At 45.3% G+C, this 23,271-nt stretch overlaps 1 protein-coding gene across 1 annotated transcript in view; it reads right to left on the bottom strand.

The window, feature by feature from the left end:
• Positions 1-22,482, bottom strand: part of LOC147445250 (centrosomal protein) — a 67,491-nt gene extending 45,009 nt beyond the window's left edge. The window contains exon 1 of the mRNA XM_086525980.1: positions 22,251-22,482. Coding sequence (XP_086382106.1) covers positions 22,251-22,445 — 195 coding nt within the window. The 5' untranslated portion in view covers positions 22,446-22,482. The remainder of the gene's footprint in view (positions 1-22,250) is intronic.
• Between the last annotated feature and the right edge of the window lie 789 nt (positions 22,483-23,271).

Below are 23,271 nucleotides of genomic sequence, written 5' to 3'. Positions count from 1 at the left end.
CTTTGATGACATGATAGTCTACTCAAAGAATGAAGAGGAGCATAGGCATCACTTGGCCATTGTGTTCAAAGAGCTACACAGTCATAGGTTGCTCATCAATGCAAAGAAAAGTGAATTTTTTCTGGAAGCGATCCACTTTCTGGGACACATTGTCTCAAAGGATGGTGTCAGAATGGATCCTGCAAAAGTTGAAGCGATCAAGTCATGGCCAGATTTGAAGACGGTGCATGATGTCCGAAGCTTCTTGGGACTATGCTCCTATTTTACAGAAGGTTTATCCAAAATTTCGCTAAGATTGCTTCACCTTTACATGCTCTTCAAAAGAAGGCAGTCACCTTTAGATGGACACAGAAAGAGATTTCAGCTTTTAATCTCTTATAGGAAAAGATGACTTCAGATCCAGTCATTGTGTTGCCAGATCTTAAAAAGTCATTCGTGGTCCAGTGTGACGCCTGCGGTAGTAGCATTGGTGCAGTGCTAATGCAAGATGGCAGGGTAGTAGCCTATGAGAGCAGAATTTTGCAACGGCCAAAGATGACCATGCAGATCTATGAGAAAGAGTTACTGGTTGTGATTCATGCGCTCTTAAGTTGGAAACACTACCTGCTAGGTGCAGATTTCGTTGTCCAAACGGACCATCAGACCTTGGGATACTTCTTGACACAGACAAAGTTATCTGAGAAGCATATGCGATGGGCAAATATCTTGTCCATGTTCCATTTTCAGATTGTGCATGTGGAAGGCAAGAAGAACGTTGTGGCTGATGCCTTGTCAAGGAAGCCACAAATTTCAGTTGTGTCAATTCCTTATCATCATGAACTTGATGATATGAGAGAACAGTATGCAAATGATGAACATTTTGCAAGGGTCTTCGAACAGCTAATCGATGGACAACGTCATGAACACTATCTTCTCAAAGATGGGTTCATGATGATGCATGGCAGATTGTGTGTCACAAAGCCATTGCGACGCAAAGTTATAGAAGAGAGTCATGTCCCACCGTATGCAGGGCATCGTGGTATCGATGCTACAGTTAAAGCGGTTGAGACATTCTTCTACTTGCCTACATTGAGAAGAGATGTGGATGCCTTTGTGCGAGAATGCCTAATTTGCCAGAAGGTCAAGTTTGACAGGCAAAAGACACCAAGGTTATTGCAACCACTACCTATTCCAGACAAACCATGGGAAAGTATTGCTATGGATTTTATCTTTGATCTTCCGAGAACGCGGACGGGAAACGATGGTATTTGGACCATTATTTGCAGATTCAGCAAGCAGGCTCATTTTATTCCTGTCAGGAAGAAGATAAAATGGCACGCTTGTTTATGAGCAATATTTTCAAGTATCATGGCATGCCACAGTTGATTGTTAGCGACCGTGATCCACGCATGACAAGTTTATTCTGCAGAGGCTTGTTTGAGAATATGGGCACCACGCTCAAATTCTCTTCGTCATTTCATCCTCAAACAGATGGGCAGTCAGAAGAGGCAAATTCTATTGTCCTAGATCTGCTAAAGTGTTATGTGTCAGAGCATAAAGGAAAGTGGGAGCAGTATTTGCCATTGGTGGAGTATGCATACAATAATACAGTGCATTCATCAACTGGCAAGGCACCTTTTGAGATAGTTGAAGGTGGCAAGAAAGTTCCTCCCATACTGCATACAAAGGACAAGATATTTGAAGGAGATAAGTATGTTCAGGACATGGATGAAATGTACAAGAAGGTCAAAGTGGCCTTAGAAAAGACTCAGGCAACGCAAAAGAAAGCAGCTGATCGTCACCGTCGTGAAGTGGTATATTCACTTGGTGATTGGGTGCTTTTACGCTTTGAAAAGGCAAGGTTAAAGAAGATGAAGGGCAAGGAAAGACTGTTTCCAAACCTCAGCATGCGTTACTATGGGCCTTTTCAAGTATGCGACATAATCAGTGATGTTGCATATAGGCTGAAATTGTCTAACAGTTGGAAGATTCACAATGCGTTTCATGTGAGTCTTCTCTGACCCTATGTGGGTGATGTGCCAGAAGATATGCCAGCTGAAGATCAGCCAGAAGTCGAGGAACTTGACGAGATCTTGGTCCCCAAACAGATTTTGGCACACAAAGAAAGGAAAGTGAAAGGCAAGGTTGCTAGGTGTTACTTGGTAAAGTTCAGAAACTATCCACCAATGGATGCTAAGTAAATGGAAGAAGGTGAACTTGCAGAGTCACCAACTGTGTTATCACTTTACCTCGAAGCCTTTGATTTGCAACCTACCTTGACCCCTTGAGTTTCAAAGCTACATGGATTGTCAGTGTGACAATGGCTTCTGAAAGAAATGATGTGCATGGTATTTAAAGTGAGCTCAAATGAAATACATGTTACATGAATGTTAGAGTTGTACAGATTGTCAGTTTGGCAATTGCTCTTATGGAATGTCCAAAAGTTTGGTTAGTGCTATAGAAGTGAGTATTTCTTGTCAGTTTGTCAAGGATACAATAATTGCTTCTATTGAAGGGTACATGTGTAACTGCATTCTTAAACTGTCGGTTTGGGTATGCTCGAAAGTGTTACTGGGCCCAACGTGTACTATAAGACAGTGGTAAAATGTGTGGCTACCATTTTGTCATTGGAAAGTTAGTGACTCAAAGCAATGGCACAGTGCGAAGCTACCACTATGTCATTGGGACAGGGTTCACATGCAAGCAATACATGTGTCGACGAGGTGTTAAATACACCAGGGTTGACAATGAGCATGTATGTGTCGTACATGTGTCGACAGGTGTTGAATACATCAGTGTTGACTGTGAGCATGTACGACATAGATGCAAACGAGGACGTTTGAGATTTCAAGAGGGGGGTATGTCACCAACGTTTGACTACTATCTATCCTTTTTGTTGATTTCTTTCTTATTATTTATTTACTTTCACTTTTTGGAAACACCCCTCGGGAAATCTAACTGCCCTGCATTGCATAGCTAGTGCGGAACTGTCCAGAGGGAGTCCAGGCCTGAGGGCAAGAGAGCACTAAGGTTGGACAAAGACTATGGTTAGCCAAAGTGGGGTCCTTGACTAGCCAAAGTGGAATCCTTTGCTACAGAGGCTACATTTCAATTTTGGGTGTGGCTGCAATGTACAAAGGGGGTCAGATGACCTAGAAAGATACAATGGCAGCATCTCCTAAGATTTAGGGAACTACTATTTTGGGACCTGAAAACGTGTTTGCGTCATTACCTCCGGAATGACAAGGGGAAGATTTTCTTACCCTGCCGTGAAGTCAACTGGGCAACTGGTTGGGAGATTTTTAGGCGGCAACCCCGAAACGGGAAAATGCTTGTAAATGTGCCAAGTGGCACCTTCTGGTGCACTTTCCTCATGCAACAAGAAGTGGCGCTGAATTTAGGAGGAGGAGGGCTCATTTTCAGATTTTGTCACAGGTTAAGAGCTATGGAGTGCTTGCTTTCCTCCTATGTATAGTGCGGTGCCAGGATGATTCCCTGCACGCTACGCACTGCCCTCTCTCTCCCCTATGGCAGTATGTTATGCCCCTCTAGTGGGCTTTTCAATTGACCAATGTAAAGTTGTGTGGGTTCATGCGCGATTGCCGAGGCAAGAGCCTCTTGCACAGGTACTGGATTAGCTAGCGGCTAATCCCCCGCAAGTACAGGTGAATTCGGAGAGGTTTCACGCTAGAAATCTCGTCCGATTCAAAGGGCAAGTAGCCCTACAGGTGCGGGAGCTCGAGGACTTGCTACGGATGCGACCGGCACGCGAAACGGAGCCCGAAACAGTAAATTACAGCCTGCTGTGTATTTTTGCAGGTTTAGGGTTTTGGCCCTAAACGGACCCTAATACCCCCAAGAGGTCGGGGGACGCGAGAGGACCGCTGTACAGATGATCTGGCGCATTTTCGGGGCTAAAAACAGAGAATTCAGCGTGCTGCAGATTCTCACCAGGTTTTGCAAAGTGCCCGTATGCGTCGGGAAAGTCATTCAATGCGTGGGAATACTGACTCTGAAGGGTCCTAGTACAGTTATGTTGCAGAGATCGGGCCGGAACAGTTGAAATTCAGCCAAGTTTGTGCGGGGCAGCTTGTAGGGAACCACAACGTTTATTTCCTCTTTTGAAGAATAAAGAAATACCGAAAGGGGCGCCTAAGTTAGGGGCCAATCTGGTGTCGATCTACTCATACAGGTGCAATCTAGCAGCCTGTATCCCTCTCCCCTTTGTTGTGTCTTGAAAGTACAGGTAAAGTGGATGATAAATTAAATGGGTGAAAGCTAAATCAAGGTTTGAAGTAAAGTCTACCGCCCTTTTTGGATTGAACAAGTCGGTTTCACAGTGGTTGGCACATCACAATGCAACACAAATGCTCACATATGCATGTTACAAGACATAGAAACATAAAGGCGCCGATGAACACTCCTCCCGCATAACCTAACAAGGTCCGGGCCGGGAGATATTCAACGACTCCCTCATCACTCCTCTCGCATAACCTAAAAAGGTCCGGGCCGGGAGATATAGAAGCCTTTTACAACCAAACGCCCCCTAGACCGCAGCCTGCGTCGTTTGGAGGTGCTGAGAGTAACCACTGCTCAGACTTCTTAATACTCCTCCCGCATAACCATCCCGGTCCGGGTCGGGAGTCACAACAACAATACTGCCCCCGTAAATAACCACAAGCGTCCGGGCCATGAGTAAAAAAAACAACACTTTTCAATCATTCAATACTCCCCCCGCAAATAACCACAAGGGTCCGGGCCATGAGTATGAACAAGCATTCTTAAACATAATCTCTCACTACTCCACACGGGAGTAAAATCACCAATCATTGAAACCACTATTAAAACCAAAGTCAAACATTTCAAATCGGCACCAAGACAGGTTCAAAACAAATACCATCCATTTCAAACAAATTCCAAACAGGATCACCAAACAAGTTCTCAAACAGATTTCAAACTTAAAAAGCAATCTCGACATCAATCGAGCTCGAAAAGTCGACCAACTTTCCATCCTAGAACCTGCACCAAAAATTAGGGTTAGGTTCATTCCGTAAGGTCATAGCCGAGCACAACATGGTCCATCAGCTCTTGGACAAACAATGTTTCTTTGGCGGCGATGGTACTCCCAAGATAGCAATCGCACTGGACCTCCAAGGTCATCTGCTCATGAAGAGACATCTATGGGGAGTTGTCGAGAATTTTCACGTTATAATCTCCTAGGGTTTCCATGGCAAGCATTTCAGGATATCCCACTCTGCCAGAAGTTGCACTCCGAAGGAAGATGTCAGAAACCATATAACTTCGGGCAAAAAAATAATAATAATAATCTTAAAAGCTTGCAAGTACTTGGAGTATGCTACTTGGTAGCTATCAACATTTGCATGGTACTATCTCTAAGAAAAAAAGCAGCTTGAAACAAATCTTGGATCCTTCTCTTGCAAGTGATCTTAATGGCTTATGCCCTGTAAGACATGAGCGGCGAAGACAGGAGCGCGCCCGATGCGCGATGAAGTAAGGGTGGGAGTGGCTAATAAGTCCGGGTTGGAGGGCGAAGATACCTCACATAAAATTCCAAAAAGCTCTGTCTTCTCTTTTGTAGGACCGGTATGCTTTCAGAAAAGCACACGCCTGATGCTTTGATACCACTGTCACAAGACGGGCACCACGTGCCAATAGAAAAGAATAGACTTTTAAGACTTTAATAACAATTGAACTGAAAGAGAGAGATGACACACGACACGGAGTGGCGGAATTCCACCCTAGAGAGTATTGCCCCAAACCTTGGCGCCCCTTTCAGTATTTCTTTATATTGCATCAACACAGTACAAGCCGGTACTCCAGACTCTGCACCTTCTCCAGGAAGCATGCCAAAGAATGAGCCCTAACCTCATATTTAAAGGCCCTTGGCCTGAAAAGCAATTACAATAAAAAGCCTTTAAAACCCAAAAGCTTATGGTCCAAAAGCAAAGCCAAAAAACTGCCAGCGCAATTTACGGAAATCCGTACAGCCTGCCACGTCATCAGCCAGCGCAAACGCGAAATCCCGTACAACCTGCCACGTCATCATGTGAACGCAATTCTCGAAAATCTGCCACGTCATCAATTTTTGCGTGTGTGGGTCCTACTTTATTTGAATCCTTTATGTCACTTGGGGCCCCATCGGACGAGGTCTCCATAAGTTGGTAGGATTTCTTCCGTTACTTGTTCTTCTTAGGGTTTAGGCCCCTCGGCCGGCATATGTAAGTTGGCCCCATTCTTTAGGCTTTGACACGTCAGCAGTTTGTGACATGCTGAGACTGAGAGATAGAGAGACAAGAATACGACACCAGAATGTTGCCAGACCCTCCTCCGAAGGCCCCACTCTCTATGGCGAGAGCGGTCTACTATTGATTGCACAAATCTCGACAATGCAACGGACTTGCTGATGATGTCGACGACGGTGAGGACGACGACAAGATGGGCTGAAATCTGAAAACGCTAATGGCTGAAACATGCAAATCTTGTATCTGCTGAATTCTGACTCTATGTCGATGATGACGGCGATAACGACGATGCGACGACGCGCTGAAAATGCAGATGCTAAAATCTACATTTTCCAGGCTGAAACTGCGAACACTCGCTGATCTGACCGTGCGTCGAGGATCTGCTGTCACAAACGGGAGCGCATAGCAATATAGAATATACTCGGATAAATAGATGTTCACTTAATACTGAAGCCAAAGGATATAGAGAGAGAGAGAGAGAGAGAGAGAGAGAGAGAGAGAGTGAGAAGATCGACACAGTACTAGGGACCGAAGGTGGACTGGTCCCCCCCATAATAGTATCTTTATTACTGAGGAGAAGTCTATACAAGCACTTGAACCGAACGTATTACCACGTTCGTTCTAGAATAAGACTTGATGGTTCCCGGAAGCCTCGGCTTCCTATTCCTAGGGCAAAACCCCATTCCAAGGAACTTCCGTTCCTTATTCCAAATCCTCGAGAATCAAGGTTCTCGCCTCTAGATCTCACCTTCCAGACTCAGGGCATGGCAACCCTGCAACTCTTTTCCAACTCTGTTTCCAGAGTTCTCTTCTTGCAGAATAACTCTGCTTTCCTAGACATGAAGTCCTTCCCTTTGGAATTTCAACTTCCGGATCACATCTCGAGAGTCTACCTCTCTTGGATCCCTTGGATTCCAAATCCTCGAGAATCAAGGTTCTCGCCTCTAGATCTCACCTTCCAGACTCAGGGCATGGCATCCCTGCAACTCTTTTCCAACTCTGTTTCCAGAGTTCTCTTCTTGCAGAATAACTCTGCTTTCCTAGACATGAAGTCCTTCCCTTTGGAATTTCAACTTCCGGATCACATCTCGAGAGTCTACCTCTCTTGGATCCCTGGATCGACTTCCCAAACTTGGGTACGAAACCCTTGGGCTGATCTAGCTCTAATTTCTCAGAGCGCTTTCTCCTACAGAGGCTCATGCCTTCCTCTCCTCCTACTCCCTCACTAAGAGGAAGTACACCTGCAAACAAATACTTGGAGATCATAACATGAAAATCGTTACCTACAAAGTCTCGATTGTTGCTAAATTAGCTTTATCTGACATAAAAATAATTCTAAATGAATTATTGGATTTATAAGTGAGAGGGTTTTCTCGCTTGGAACACCAGGCAAAATAATTCTAAATGAATTATTGGAATTTTAAGTGAGAGGGTTTTTCTCACTGGAGACATCCGAGTAGAGAGTATTCCTAGTGCGTCATTCAAAGTAATGACGGGAGCACTGAGAATGGGAATATCTGTAAGGCCACCAGGAACGGGTACTTCTGATGAGTCACATCGGATGGGTGACAGGGAGCATCGGAAAGAAGTATTCGACCATCCAGGAACGGATATCTCTGATGTGTCATAGGATGGGTGACATAGAGCATCGCGAAGGAGATTGTATTGTAAGTTCGGTAGGAAAGGACTAGGTGATGGGTATCCCTGATGCGTCACAAGGTGGGTGATGAGTGCATCAAAAAGGGAATATCCATAGTCAGGAGGAAATTCCGAACTGTGTTGGTATTGTGCACAAGGAAAAGCAATCACTTGAATAAAGATGGGTTCAGAGGAAACTTTGAGGAAAAACAGATGCTTTTTGAGAAAGCGGGATTGCCTTTCGGGAAAACAGATGCTTTCTCGCAAGGAAGTCTATGTCTACATTGCAACTGTGCATGTGATTGCATCCAGGGACGCCTGGGAAGTGCTGTGAAAGCATTGTTTTTAACTTCTAAGGTTTTATCGAGTTTTTGGGCAGATTCAGACTATTTTTAAAATATGCAGGCCGCCCACTTAAAAGTGGGCAGCCATCTGATAAATAAGGCAAGAGATTCAGCCAGCGTTTTCTCTCTCTTTTTCTGGAAGAACAACGCCCAAAAAAAAAAAAAACCACGATCTCTACGCAAGCAGCTATTCGTGCCCGTGGCCAGGAGCTATAAAAGCATCACATGCCCTCACTCAGAAGGGAGGATCAGTTTTTGCAAGGAGGAGATGCTGCTGCACAGTTCACCCGCAAAGAAGACGTTTGCCGGTGATGCCCATGACTATCCCAAGCGTACCCAATGTCGCCAAGACCCAGTGCGCGAGTTCCCTCGCAAAGAACTGCCTACAGAGCATGTTTCCATCGCAACAAGCTGCTGTTTTTCTCTGTTTTCAGCCCATAAACGTCGTAGATGGGGCTGATTTACAAGAAGGAACCCGAGAACACACCTCTTTTGTGTGTAGGATTGGAAGAGAGAATTTTCTATGCAAAGATCTCTTCCGGGGAATTGCTTTTCGAGAACCGAGTTGCGTTTCGAGCGTCGAGACTTTGAAGGTAACGATTTTCATGTTATGATCTCTGACTATTTGATTGCAGTTGTACTTTCTCTTCATGAGGGAGTAGGAGCAGAGGAAGGCATGAGCCTCTCTCTGCAGGAGAAAAGCGCTGAGGAACTACAGCCAGATCAGCCCAAGGGTTTCGTACCTGAGTTTGGGAAGTAGAGCCACGGATTGGAGAGAGGTAGTCTCTCAAGTTGTGATCCGGAAGTAGGGATTCCCAAGTAAGGACTTCTTGTCCGGGAAAGCAGAGTTGTTCTACGGGAAGAGGACTCTGGAAACAGAGTTGGAAAAGAGAGTTGCACGGATGTCATGCCCTGAGTTTAGAAGGTGAGATCCAGAGGCGAGAACCTTGGTTCTCAAGGATTTGGAATAAGGAACGGAAGTTCCTTGGAATAGGGCTTTGCCCTAGGAATAGGAAGCCGAGGCTCCCGGAAACCATCAAGTCTTATTCTAGAACGAACGTGGTAATACGTTCCGTTCAAGTGCTTGTATAGACTTCTCAATAATAAAGATACTATTAAGGGGGGGTGGACCAGTACTGTGTCGATCTTCTCACTCTCTATCTCTCTCTCTATCTATTTCTCTCTATATCCTCTGGCTTCAGTAATAAGTGATAAATCCTATTTATCCGAATGTATTTTATATTGTTATGCGCTCCCGTTTGTGACATCGATGCTCGAAACGCAACTCGGTTCTCGAAAAGCAATTCCCCGGAAGAGATCTCTACAGAGAAAATCCTCTCTTCCAATCCTACACACAAAAGAGGTGTGTTCTCGGGTTCCTTCTCGTAAATCAGCCCCGTAAACGAAATTTATGGGCTGAAAATAGAGAAAAACAGTAACTTGTCGCAATGGAAACACGCTCCGTAGGCACTTCTTCCCGAGGGAACTCGCGCACTAGGTCTTGGCGACATCTCGTACACTTGGAGCAGCCATGGGCATCACCGGCATCGTCTTCTTTGCGGATGAAATCTGCAACAGCATCTTCTTCTTGCAAAAACTGATCTTCCCTTTGGAAGAGGGCGTGTGATGCTATTAGCTCCCTGGCCACGACAAAGATAGCAGAGCATTGGCTGCTCGCGTAGAGATCGTAGCCGTTTTTCTTTTTTTTTTCTTCTTCTTTTTTTTCCCCCCGTTGTACTGCTTGAAAAAGAGAGAGAGAAATCGCTGGCTGGTTTATACTGCTTTATTTAATCATAGGTTGCCCACTTATTAAGTGGGCGGCCGGTCACCTTTAAAAATGGTCGGAATTTGTCCAAAAACTCAATAGAACCTTATAAGTTAAAAACAATGCTTTCACAGCACTTCCCTGGCGTCCCTGGATGCAATCACATGCACAGTTGCAATGCAAACATAGACATCTGCTTTCCCGAAAAGCAATCCCGCTTTCTCAAAAAGCATCTATTTTTTCCTCAAAGTTTCCCCTGAACCTATCTTCATTCAAGTGCTTGCTTTTCCTTGTGCACAATTCTAACACAGATCGGAATTTCCTCTCGACTATGGATATCCCCTTTCCGATGCACCCGTCACCCACATTGTGACGCATCAGGAATACCCATCACCTAGTCCTTTCCTACCGAACTTACGGTACAATCTCCTTCGCGATCCTCTATGTCACCCATCCTATGACGCATCAGAGATGTCCGTTCCCGGATGGTTGAATACTTCTTACTGATGCTCCCTGTCACCCATCCGACATGACGCATCAGAAGTACCCATATTCCCTTTCACTTACTCTGAATGACACACTAGGAATACTCTGTACTCAGATGTCTCCAGTGAGAAAAAACCTCTCACTTAAAATTCCAATAATTCATTTAGAATTATTTTTCCTGGTGTTCCAAGAGAGAAAAACCCTCACTTATAAATCCAATAATTCATTCAGAATTATTTTCCTGGCAGATAAAGCCAATTTAGCAATATCCCTCTCACTTATAAACAGTTGTCCTCAACTGTAGAGGTCCAATTGAACTGCCGGGGAGAAACCGGAAAGATTTCAAATCTTGCTCAATGGTGAGTTGAGCTAGTCCTTTCTCAAAAGAGAATTTAAAAATTACATCAAACGAAAATTCAATAATTCAATACTTACCTTACCGGTTTATGTCCTTCCTCTAGTACCTCGAGGATATCCTTCACCAATCATCAAACTTACGAGCCACGTAAGGACTCGTCATTCGCGTCTTTCCAACAAATTGGAAGTTTCCTCATCTGAGAATCTGTCAACTCACTTTCGCCTTCTCAATCCCGAGAAGAATAATCCTCCTAGAAATTAATCTAGGTACTTGTCCTTGCGCATAATCCTGCAATGTTAGTCCTGAGGGTATTAAACCTCTTGTGTCCTCCCACATAGGGACTGCCTAAGCCATAGAGCATTAATCTTGATGTCTTTCTTTCACAAATAGAGTTTGCGATAACATTAAAGAAGGTTCTTGTTGCGGGCCGTCGCTCAACGTAGGCGGACGGTTCCAATTCGAAGATTCCTTGTGCACGGCGGCACTTCTTTCCAATATTTTCCTCTTGCGAGTTATTACCACCAGCAGTGTTTTCCACTACTTGCTTTGACTCGCTCGTGTTCCTATTGGGCAAACCGATCTTAATCTTCTTGGATGCCTTCCTCAAAGTGTAGAGGGAAAAAAATTTGTCGGAAAATTCAGCCTTGAATTGAATCCAAGTCTTATTGTAAGTTCCTTGCAGAGCTTTGGTATACCACCAAGTACTTGCAATTCCCCTTGAGGTGTTTGGGCACATGCTTCACCTTCGACGCTTCTAAGAAATTGCCATTTGCAAAGGCAACTTCAAACTGTCGAATTAAAGCGGTAGCTTTTGGGGCATCTTCCCTTCCGTCAAAAGTATCGAACTTGATTGAAGTGTTCCTAGGTCTAGAGACCTTCTTCATATCCTTCCCGGAATGACGGGATTTCATGGCTATGGTTCTGGATTGAAGTTGAAGGATATTTTCTGGATTCTGAAGCATCTCGAGAATTCCGCTCCTTGGATTCTCTAGGTTCTTGAGCATCATGCTCTTGTTTCATTCTCAAAGAATCCCAAGTCTTGTGTCGACTTCTTGCAAAGAGAAAAATTTTCCCAACTCTACGAGCTTGTCTTGCAGGGCTTAGGGTTCCGCCTACTTACTTCTCTCTTGGCTAGTCATGGCTTCTTCCCGTGTCTTCCCAGAGTCGTCCTCCTTCACACAGAAAGAGAGGAGACCATGCTCTGATACCACTGTCACAAACAGGAGCGCATAGCAATATAGAATAAACTTGGATAAATAGAATTTATCACTTAATACTAAAGCCAGAGGATACAGAGAGAAATAGATAGAGAGAGAGAGAGAGAGTGAGAAGATCGACACAGTACTGGGGACCAGAAGATGGGCTGGTCCCCCCCCATAATAGTATCTTTATTACTGAGGAGAAGTCTATACAAGGCTCAAGCACTTGAACCGAACGTATTACCGCGTTCGTTCTAGAATAAGACTTGATGGTTCTCGGAAGCCTCGGCTTCATATTCCTAGGACAAAACCCTATTCCAAGGAACTTCCGTTCCTTATTCCAAATCCTCGAGAATCAAGGTTCTCGCCTCTGGATCTCACCTTCCAGACTCGAGGCATGGCATCCCTGCAACTCTTTTCCGAATCTGTTTCCAGAGTCCTCTTCTTGCAGAATAACTCTGCTTTCCCAGACATGACGTCCTTTCCTTCTTTCCTGAAAAGCAATCCCGCTTTCTCAGAAAGCATCTGTTTTTCCTCAAAGTTTCCTTTGAACCCAGCTTCATTCAAGTGCTTGCTTTTCCTTGTGCACAATTCTAACACAATTTGGAATTTCCTCTCGACTATGGATATCCCCTTTCCGATGCACCCGTCACCCACCTTGTGACGCATCAGGAATACCCATCACCTAGTCCTTTCCTAACGAACTTACGATACAATCTCCTTCGCGATGCTCTATGTCACCCAGCCTATGACGCATCAGAGATGTCCGTTCCCGGATGGTCGAATACTTCTTACCGATGCTCCCTGTCACCCATCCGGCATGACGCATCATAAGTACCCGTTCTTGGTGGCCTTAGAGATATTCCCTTTCACGGTGCTCTTGTCATTACTCTGAATGATGCACTCGGAATACTCTATACTCGGATGTCTCCAGTGAGAAAAACCCTCTCACTTATTCCAATAATTCATTTAGGATTATTTTTTTTGGTGTTCCAAGAGAGAAAAACCCTCACTTATAAATCCAATAATTCATTTAGAATTATTTTCCTGGCAGATAAAGCCAATTTAGCAACACCTGTTGCCGGAAGGTGAGATCTGCGAAGTTCAAGACTTCTAATGCGGTGTCTTGATGTTGAAAACTAAAAACGCTGATGTTAATCTGGGTTCTATCGCCGAGGAACTGCAAAACGTTGGGCTGCTGTGCTGCTCCAAAAACGCTAGGGCTGAATTGGGGTCTGCTACTGCCGGGGCTGATCTGCAATACAAAAACGCCAAGGCTTGCTGTTGATGAAAACACTAGGTGAACTGCTTGGTCCTGCTGTCGCCCAGGTTGCTGCCAATGCAAAACGCTAGGCTGATTTGCAAGGCTGAAACGCTGGTTCTTCTTGTGGCTGAAAACGCTATGTCTCCTGCTAGGGTTCTTGCTGAGAAGGTACACTATCAAACACGCGGTTCTTGCTGCCTCTTCTGCCAAAAAGTGCTAGCGCTAGGGTTTCTTACATACATGCTCAGTCAAATTGCCCTACCCAATTCCCAACAAAAGTCACTTAAAAATAATAAGTGAAAAATGGCTAAAATAGGGGAAGTAGGTTTTCTGCATGTAAAATGCTCCTGATGGAATCTGATGGTAATGTTTTTTTTTTTTTTTTTTTTTTCCGACACACCAGAGGGCCCACAGGGGGAGGTGCTTATCCCTTCCAAATATTAGCCATGTTACATGGTCGGGCAAGGGCCGCGTACCATCGGGCAAGAGCCACGCGTAGGCATCACCATGGCCACCTAATTGATGCACCACATGCTGGGAACGACGGAGAGAACTCGTAGCAACCAGCTAGGAACCTCCTCCTCGGGTGACCCACCCCAGGAGGAGGATGCACTCGAGTGTCCAAGGGCAAGAGCCCTAGCAACGTGAACACCAGGTGAGCACAAGGTGTCCCTCTAGAGTGTGACCCAACAGGGGATTTGAACCCACAACCCGTAGGTTGAGAGGCCAAAGCCTTACCGATTGACCAACTCTTTGGGGACATCTGATGGTAATGTTGATGATCATGCTGTGTGCAACCAGACGATATGCATCTACTCTAAGTGCCTGGACATGCAGGGTCTGCGAACAGACTCACAAAAGTGCCAGAACACTTCCTAAGCTAAACTAGCTGAACTGAACTGAACCCATGTCATGAAGTAGCTTGTCCACATACACATAGGATTAGATGTGCACGTGACACCGAGGAGGACGAGATTCAGCGGCAACTGAAAGATTATCTCGACAGGGGTTTTGTTCGGTCAAGTAAATCCCTGTGAGGAGCGCCAGTGTTACTCTCTCAAAAGAAGGATAACACTATGCGCTTTTGCATGGATTTCAAGGGCTTGAATAAGCTCACTGTCAAGAATAAGTATCCGCTGCCACGCATGGATGATCTAATAGATCGGCTCCATGGAGCGCTGTATTTTACAAAGATAGACATGCGATCAGGCTATCATCAGAAACGAATCAAACTGGAAGATATTCCTAAGACAGGTTTCCATACACGTTATGGTCACTATGAGTTTTTGATCTTGCCTTTTGGTTTGACCAATGCTCCAGCTACGTGTCAGCAGATAATAAATGATCTACTAAGACTATTTCTAAGCAACTTCGTTGTTGTATTTCTCGATGACATCTTGATCTACAGCCGAAGTTTGTCTAAACATTTAGCACATATACGCGCTCTTCTCGAAGTACTGAGAATTGAGAAGCTTTATGCTAAGGCTTCTAAGTGTGAATTCTTCAAGAAAGAGCTTCTATACTTGGGTCACATCATTACTCGCGATCGAATTCGCAGTCAATCCTGAAAAGTTGGATAAAGTGCGAAATTGGCCCATTCTAAAGAATGTGCGCCAAGTAAAGTCCTTTTTAGGCTTTACAGGATTCTTTCGCAAATTTATCAAGGACTACTCCAAAGTTGCTTCTCCGCTTATGCAACTTTTGAAAGGAGGGGTGAAAGGATCGAAGACTTAGGGTCCTTACCATAAAGGTAACCCCCCTGGTGTTTGGAATGAGCGTCTCGACGAGAGCTTTTGGACACTAAAGCACTTGGTGACTACTGCGCCAATATCGCACATTGTGGATCCTGGCAAACCAGTTGTGGTTGAGACGGATGCTAGTGATTATGCCATTGGAGCGGCGTTATACCAGGATGGACGTCCTGTTGCGTTTGAAAGTAAGAAACTTTCTAACGCTGAGATGCGTTATCCAACATATGAGAAGGAGCTTTACGCCGTAGTCAACGCCTTGAGGAAATGGCGGCACTACTTGTATGGCTCCACGTTTGTTGCATGAACAGACCATCACTCTTTGTGCTATGTCTGTGATCAGGGTGATCTCAGAGGCCGGAAGGCTAGATGGGTTGAGCTTATGCAAGAGTTTGACTTTAAGATCCGTTATAGAAAAGGATCCAGCAATCGAGTTGCCGATGCACTCAGCAGGATTCCTGAGGTTAATGCCTAGTCTATGGCTAAAATCTCGACGGATTTCTCTCTCTCTCTCCAGGGGCTATGTCGTTCCGATAGCTATTTTGGCAAGATATGGAACGAGGTCAAAGTGGGGCATGGCTTGTGTACAAGCTTGGGTGGTCCGGAGACCCAAGTGAGTTGTGTTGGAGAGACGAGACAACGACATAATTCCATTAGAGGTGGACTATTGTTCAGAAATGGAAAGGTCTGCGTGCCAAAAATCGATGAAGTTCGACAAAGGTGTAACGTGCACATCTAACCCTATGTGCATGTGGACAAGCTACTTCAGGTCCAGGGTTCAAGTCACCTTAGGAAGTGTTCTGACACCTTTGTGAGCCTGTGTGCAGGCCGTGCATTTCCAGGCACTTAGAGTAGTTGCATATCCTCTGGTTGCACACAGCATGATCATCAGCATTACAGTCAACAGCCATCATGAGCATTTTACAATGCACAGAACCCATTTTCCCTATTTTAGCCATTTTTCACTTATTATTAATAAGTGACTTTGTTGGGAAACTGGGTAGGACATTTTGGATAAGTTAATATTAAGAAACCTAGCGCTAGCACTTTCTGGCAGAAGAGGCAGCAGAAGTACCTACACTTGCAGTGCACCTTCTCAGCAAGACCAGCAGATTTCCTTAGCGTTTTCAGCCATCAAGACCAGCCAGCGTTTTTCTACAGCAGATCAGCCTTGGCGTTTCTGCAGCAGATTGCCTAGCATTAGCAGATTCCCAAGATCAACTAGCGTTTTTGCAAATACAAGATCAGCCTAGCGTTTTTGCAATTGCAGATCAACATCAACGTTTGGCAGATTCACGGTGACAGAATCAGCCCTAGCATCAGCGATTTCAGTTTTCAGCACTTAGACTCCGCAAGAACAGCCCCAAACCTTGCAAATCTCACCTACCCGCAGCAAATCATCGCTGCACGGTCAAATCAGCCAACGTTTCAATTTCAGCCCGCAATTCACAGCTTTCAGCATCTGCGTTTTCAATGCATCATCGTCGCCATTGCCGTCCTCACCGACACAGTGTCAAAATTCAGCAGATAGTAGATTTGCAAATTTCAGCCCCTAGAGTTTTCAGATTTCAGCCCGTCTCGTCGTCGTCATCATTGTCGTCAACATCGTCGGCAAGTCCATTGCATCTAGACTATTGTACCAGATTTGTGCAATCAATAGCATAGACCTCTCTCGCCATAGAGAGGGGCCTTTGGAGGAGGGTTTAACATTCTAGTGTCGTATTCTTCTCTCTCTCTCTCTCTCTCAGTTCAGCACCTCCATTCACAGTGTCATTCACTTTGTTTGTGATCATTTGCACTCTCTCATTAAAGGAACGGAAGGCTCTCCCTTCCGTAGGTAAAAGGAACCCTTGAGCATAGTTCGGAGCACTCATCTTGAGCAAAGTTCAACATTCACTTCCGTTGCACCTTACAAAAGGATTTTGTTCGATAGACTCACAAAAATGGCGAAGTTTATACCAACGAAGTCGACAGTAAAAAGCCACAAGTTGGCGGTCTTATTTGTCGACCAGCTTTACAAGCTTTATGGTCTGCCAGAGGATATCGTCAATGATCGAGATACTAAGTTCACTGGCCGTTTTTGGCGAGATGTGTTTGCTCATCTTTAGACGAAGTTGAGTATGTCGTCTTTTGACCATCCTGAGTCCCACGGACAAACTGAGAGGATGAATCAGACGTTAGAGGACATGTTGAGAGCTTATGTCTCACAAGTAGGAAAGATATATTCCACAATTAGAGTTCGCCTACAATAGTAGCAAGCATTCTGCTACTGGATTTAGCCCATTCATGCTGATGTATGGATTTGAGCCTAAATCCACAATTGCTATTGGCTTAGAAAAAATCAAGGAACGCCAGGCTCGTGATTTCTTGTATGACATGCAAGAAATACTCGAATTGGCTAAGGATAGTATAAGAACGGCTCGTGATCGAGTCACTACTTATGCTAATCAAAAGAGATCTCCAAGGACTCTAGATGTGGGACAATGGGTCTATCTGAAAATACCCAGGGATTCCAAGACAATGCGAACGGGAAAGCATTATAAGCTTTCAGCTAGATATTGTGGTCCATTCTTGATCACAAAGAAAATTGGCCAAGTTGCCTATAAACTGGCTCTTCCTTCGGATGTTAGTGTACATCCGGTGTTTCATGTCAGCCGCCTTGGAGAAAAATTAGGCGAAGCCGACGGTGTTGTGCCTATCGAGGAAGATGTATAGCAAGATATGCAAACTGAGTATATTCCTTGAGAACCAGAGGCAGTTTTAGATCATCATACCCGTCATTCGCGCCAAAAGGCTTATGACGAGTACTTAATCAAATGGAAGGGTCAATCTAAAAGGTTTGCTACTTGGGAATTAGTTAGAGCCTTGAAAGCTCAGTATCCCCACTTCATTGATGAGGACATCAATGGTTCTTAAGGGGGGAAGTATGTTATGTCCCGCTTACAGGAGAGGGGATCTAGCCTAGACGTCGTCGGGATGGGCGTCCAGTGTCCGGGTGGATACTGCGAACTCGGTCAGTGTGGCCAATCATCTACTAAGATAATATGGCGGAGGGAGTCTACATGTACACACGTCATGTTCTGCGAGATGAAGGCTATAAGCCAAAAGTGGGGGAGCGAAAAATCTACTAGCATAATACGGCGAAGGGAGTCTACCTTTACACGACATAATATGGCGGAGGGAGTCTACCTTTACACGTGTCACGTTTTGCGAGATAAAAGCTATAAGCCAAAAGTGGGGGAGCGAAAAAGAGAGACAAAAGTGGGGGAGCGGAAAAGAGAGAGAGAGAGAGAGAGAGAGAGAGCTCAGAGGGGAAGCGAAGGAGAGAGAGAGGCCGCAGAAGGCGGCCGGCCGTACTCGTTATTTTGAAAGGGAGGCCAAGGCCTCATTTGCAGTTACCGACCCCCACTGGCAAAGTGCAAGTGGTTAGCCCGTGAGGCTAGGAGTGCGCGAGGTCACCTCAAGGAGGTGAGGTCGGGTGGTATGGGACGCTCCGTCTTACAGGTGAGCCTACGTCATCGCACGCTGGCCCCAGCACGGGGGAGCTGCAGGATGGTGGCTATGGTCGGGTGGTTCATCCAACGCGTGTCTGTAGACGGTCGGTGTAGCCGGGAGATCCACTTCGCATCGTTTCATGGCCCCAAACGCTGGTGCCCCTTTCGGTATTTCTTTATTGTTGCTGATTCACAAAGTACAACAGGTGGGGAGCACCTCCTCTACAATCTGCGCACTCAAAAGTGTTAGAGAGGGCCCCCAAGGCTCATATTTAGAGGCCCAAAGCCTAAAAGCATTTAAATGAAAAGTTGACCCCAAAAAAATAATTTCCTTAAATTTCGGGATTTTCGTAAAAATCTACCCTAATTTCGGAGATGTTCGTACACGTGCCACGTCATCATAAACTTGTCTGACTTCGTTTTGGCAAGTTTCTAGCGCTTTACACAAGTTTTCTTTGACTTTTAGGGTTTTTAGGCCCCTCGGTTAGTGATCTGTGAGTTGATCAAGGATTCCTTCTATTTCTTCTTCTTCTTCTAGGTTTTATGCCCCTCGGCCAGGATATATCACATTGGTCAGAACTTGGTGGGCACTCTTCTTATAAAATAGGCCACTCGCCAAGACTTTATAAGTTGGTAAAACATATTTTGCTGCTTCTTAGGGTTTAGGCCCCTCGACCTGGATCTGCAGGTAGGCTCCGTTCTTTAGTGGCTTGACACATCAGCAATTTGTGACATCCCCCCTTCTTGAAAGAAAGTAATCGTCCGCGTATTTCAGGATACCCCAGTCTGCCATAAGGCTGCACTCTGAAGGAAGATATCGGAAGGCATGTAACTTTGGGCAAAAATTTTATTGAAAGCTTGCCAAGTCCTTGGAGTGTGCGGCTTGGTAGCTATAGGCATCCACCACTGTATGGCACTGCCTCTGAGAAAAACCCCAAGCCAAGAATCTGGTGCAACACACATGAGAGAAACCGAAAACAACTTAACAAACTGAACAAAACTGAGAGAGAGAGAGAGAGAGAGAGAGACGACATTGCACGGCACCGCTAAGTTCCGCGCCTAGAGAGATTGGCCCCAAAGACTAGCACCCCTTTCGCTATTTCTTTATAATATTGATGCTTCACAAAGTACAATGTCCAAGGGTCCTCGTCTCTCCGCGCTCCATAAAGTAGAACTGGCAGGAGAGAGGCCCTGGCACTTTATTTATAGGCCCTGGGCCTTCCAAAAGTAGTTACATAAAAAGCTTCAAGTCTAAAAGCATATGGGCCCCAAAAGTTGGCGTAGGGGAAGCCAGCGCAATTCGCGGAAATCCCTACAATGCCACATCAACAGTCAGCGCAAATCGCAAATGTCCATACAACGCTGCCACATCAGCATCTCCACTCAATTTTGGGTCCAGCTTTATTTAATAATAGGTTTTAGGCCCCTCGACCGGTGTACCTTAAGTTGGTACAGCTTATAAGCTCCAACATCTTTAATTTAGGCCTCTCGGATAGGCTCTACAAGTTGGTAAGACTTTCTCTGCATCTTTCACTAGGAATTGGACCTCCGTCTATCCGAAGTACATCCAAGCAATCATGCCACACCATCACTTTGTGACATAAGTAACCGGAATAACCTGTTGCACAACTCTTCTTTCGAGAGTTCGAAGCTGTCACTTTAGTGACCTGTTGCTCTATAGCGTTGTCAAACTCATCTTGTGTACAGTTTTCAATTGTCTACACTCGGCTTCGCTTTCTGTTTCATTGCCGACTTGAGAGGGAATGGCAACTTGTCACCCCGAATGAATCTCGTCAAGTGGGTAATTCTTCAAAAACTTTGCATTTTGTGGATCCTTGACGTACTTGAGCATCTTGTGAGCGCAAATGTCGACTTGCAATTGACGTTGGGATTCCATCCTCTCAGGTCAGTTGGCGGAAGAGGGCCATACTCAACTTCCAATTCCTTGCAAAAGAAGCGAACTCCCGCTAGAACCTCCGCTAGTCTCTTTACTTGTGCGGGTTGATGGAGCAGTTTCCTCCCTGCCAAATTCACTGCCAGAATCCATGTGTGCTGCAAAAAAAGGGATCAGATCCTTCGTAGAAGTTCGTAGAAGGAGAATCACTTGGGCTCTCATACCACTGTAATAGACTTGGACACTCCAAGCCAAAGATATAATGCAACACATGTGAGAAATTGCAAATAACTTGGCAAAACTTTGAAGGGACAGAGAGAGAGAGAGAGAGACGACAAGGCACAACGTAGTTCCTCGCCTAGATGGACTGGCCCCAAAGACTAGCGCCCCTTCTCAGTATTTCTTTATTATTAAGCTTGTCCGAGGGTCCTTCTCTCAGTGCTCCCAAGCCAAAATCTGAGGAGAAGTGAGGCCTCGCTCTCCTTATAAACATACATGAGACCAAAAAGTTAACGTCCCCAAAAGCTGTGCTCCCCAAAAGCTAGCACTAAGTGGCTGCCTGAAAATCATTGAAATCCATACATTGTACTACGTCAACAACCTACCGCAAATCACACGAGCTGCCACATTTGCATCTCTACGCAATTCGTTGTGGGTGCCTTATTTTTAAAAGGTTTAAGGTCCCTCGGCCAGGTTCTGTAAGTTGGAAGGCTAACGTTTTTTGACCCTAACCCCCTTTGGGCCACTCGGCCAAATTCTGTAAGTTAGTGATAACTCCTCCTCCTTCTTTTAGAGAAGGTTTAGGCCCTTCGGTCGAGTTTTGTCCTTTAGGCCATGCCATGTCATCACTTTGTGACAATCTTGTTGTCAGGACCATGACACCTTTAAAAGAGAAAAAAATGCTCAAGTTTTCCCCAAACCCTTCTCCCCCCGTACAGATGTGTGGCCGTCTCCCAGTGCCACCTGCCCCCTCCCGTTTGCCTTGTCCTCACGTCCACGACGGCACATTGTCTTCCCTGGCTCGCACGCCACCTGCCATCTCTCCAACGTCCTACGCCATATGGCCACTCTTTCCTTTTTCTCTTAAACCTCAAGCTAGCATCCTGTTAGATACCCCTTAATAAAACCCAATTCCAAAATAAGAGCTACGGATTAGAGCCACATACTCAACTCTTTTTTTTGTGAATCTTGAAATGTTGAAGTTCAATTTATATTCTGAAGCTCAAGTCGGAGGCATTTACCTACTTCAAAGATTGGAGAACTATGGTCAAGAAAGAGACGTGCACAATGGTGCAATACTCACAAAAAGATTTAGAAATTTTCTCATGTAGGAAAACGGAGTCTTTTCTAGTGTTTTTCATACAATGAATAACATCATGAGCTTTTGTGAGGGAGGCACCGCATACCTAGCTAGGTACGTTTGGGGGCAGGTGGGGGGCTGGCCGCGGTGCCTCTCTCACAGAAGCTCGTGATGTTGAGGTAAGTCACAATGTGGAAATAATTGTGAGAATTTGTCGAAAACTTCTTGTGACTGAGGGCATTCATTGACAGTTGACTATTCTCTACAATCCATCGCCAAGTCAAGCCAAAGAATTCAATAGCCATCTAGCGTCTATGTGTTATTCCTATAAAATTATCACACATTGGTTTAGGTGCATTCTGGACTTGGGCAGTTTGGAAAGGAACCAAGCTGTGTCTCAATTTGATGTTACTGAGTTAGTACCTTTCTAGGATCGGCTAACCTCCAAATCAAGAATTCAGGAGGAGCGCCATAAAGCTCAAAAACAATGCTGAAAGGAAAGGGAGAATGGAGCTTACCCCTGTGTCCACATTCTTGGAGAGACGCTCACGCAGGCGGTCTTCATTGTAGGACGTGAGGTACATGGTAGCGTGTCCCAAAGCCACGGACCCACCCACGCACAGGGCGCTAAAGGTCAGGAAGAAAGTCTTGGATGCCTTGCATGATGCCACGATCCACCTCCATGTACTACTCTTCTCGTATAGAAACGACATCTCACCTGCCACAAGAAGATTTAGAAATTTTCTCGCGTAGGAAAACGGAGTATTTTCTAGTGTTTTTCATACAATGAATAACATCATGAGCTTATGTGAGGGAGGCAGAGGCACCGCACACCTAGCTAGGTACGGGCCCCATGTTCGGGTCTAGTTCTTGGTCGGATTTAGTTTTACCAAGCGATCTACTGTGCAAATCGCCCGAGCTAGGTACGGGCCCCATGTTCGGGTTTAGTTCTTGGTCGGATTTAATTTTACCAAGCGATCTACGGTGGAGATCGCCTCGACGGTTGCGCGTGGAGTTCCCATCCATTGATCCCCTCACCCCCCCTCTTAAATGCTCAGTGTCACTTGGGGATCTGGAAAATTAATACCGTCATCTGAACCACTGTCACGTACAGTTCACGTTCTCTCCCCCCTGGGATAATTAAGTTCGATCTTTGACGTCTCTTCTGAGGGATTGTTCTCTCTTTCTCGGTGACGCACACAAGAAGTTTTGGACAAATTCTCACAATAATTCCCACATTGTGAGAGTGGTTCAGATGACGGTATTAATTTTCTGGATCCCCAAGTGACACTGAGCATTTAAGAGGGGGGGTGAGGGGATCAATGGATGGGAACTCCATGCGCAGTCGTCGAGGCGATCTGCACCATAGATCGCTTGGTAAAACTAAATCCGGCCAAGAACTAAACCCGAACATGGGGCCTGTCTGGGTTTAGTTCTAGGCTAGTCCAGGTTTATCGTTTATAACACCATGTAAAATGGCGTTATTCTCACATGCACGCAGACGCGTGACGTGGTTAGCTCTAGCTTCAAAAGGCATTG

Source organism: Adiantum capillus-veneris, chromosome 12, assembly GCF_014529385.1.
Source record: "Adiantum capillus-veneris isolate H3 chromosome 12, ASM1452938v2, whole genome shotgun sequence".
Lineage (NCBI taxonomy): Eukaryota > Viridiplantae > Streptophyta > Polypodiopsida > Polypodiales > Pteridaceae > Adiantum > Adiantum capillus-veneris.
Note: the sequence above shows the minus strand (reverse complement) of the source record. Positions and strands in the feature narration are given on the sequence as shown.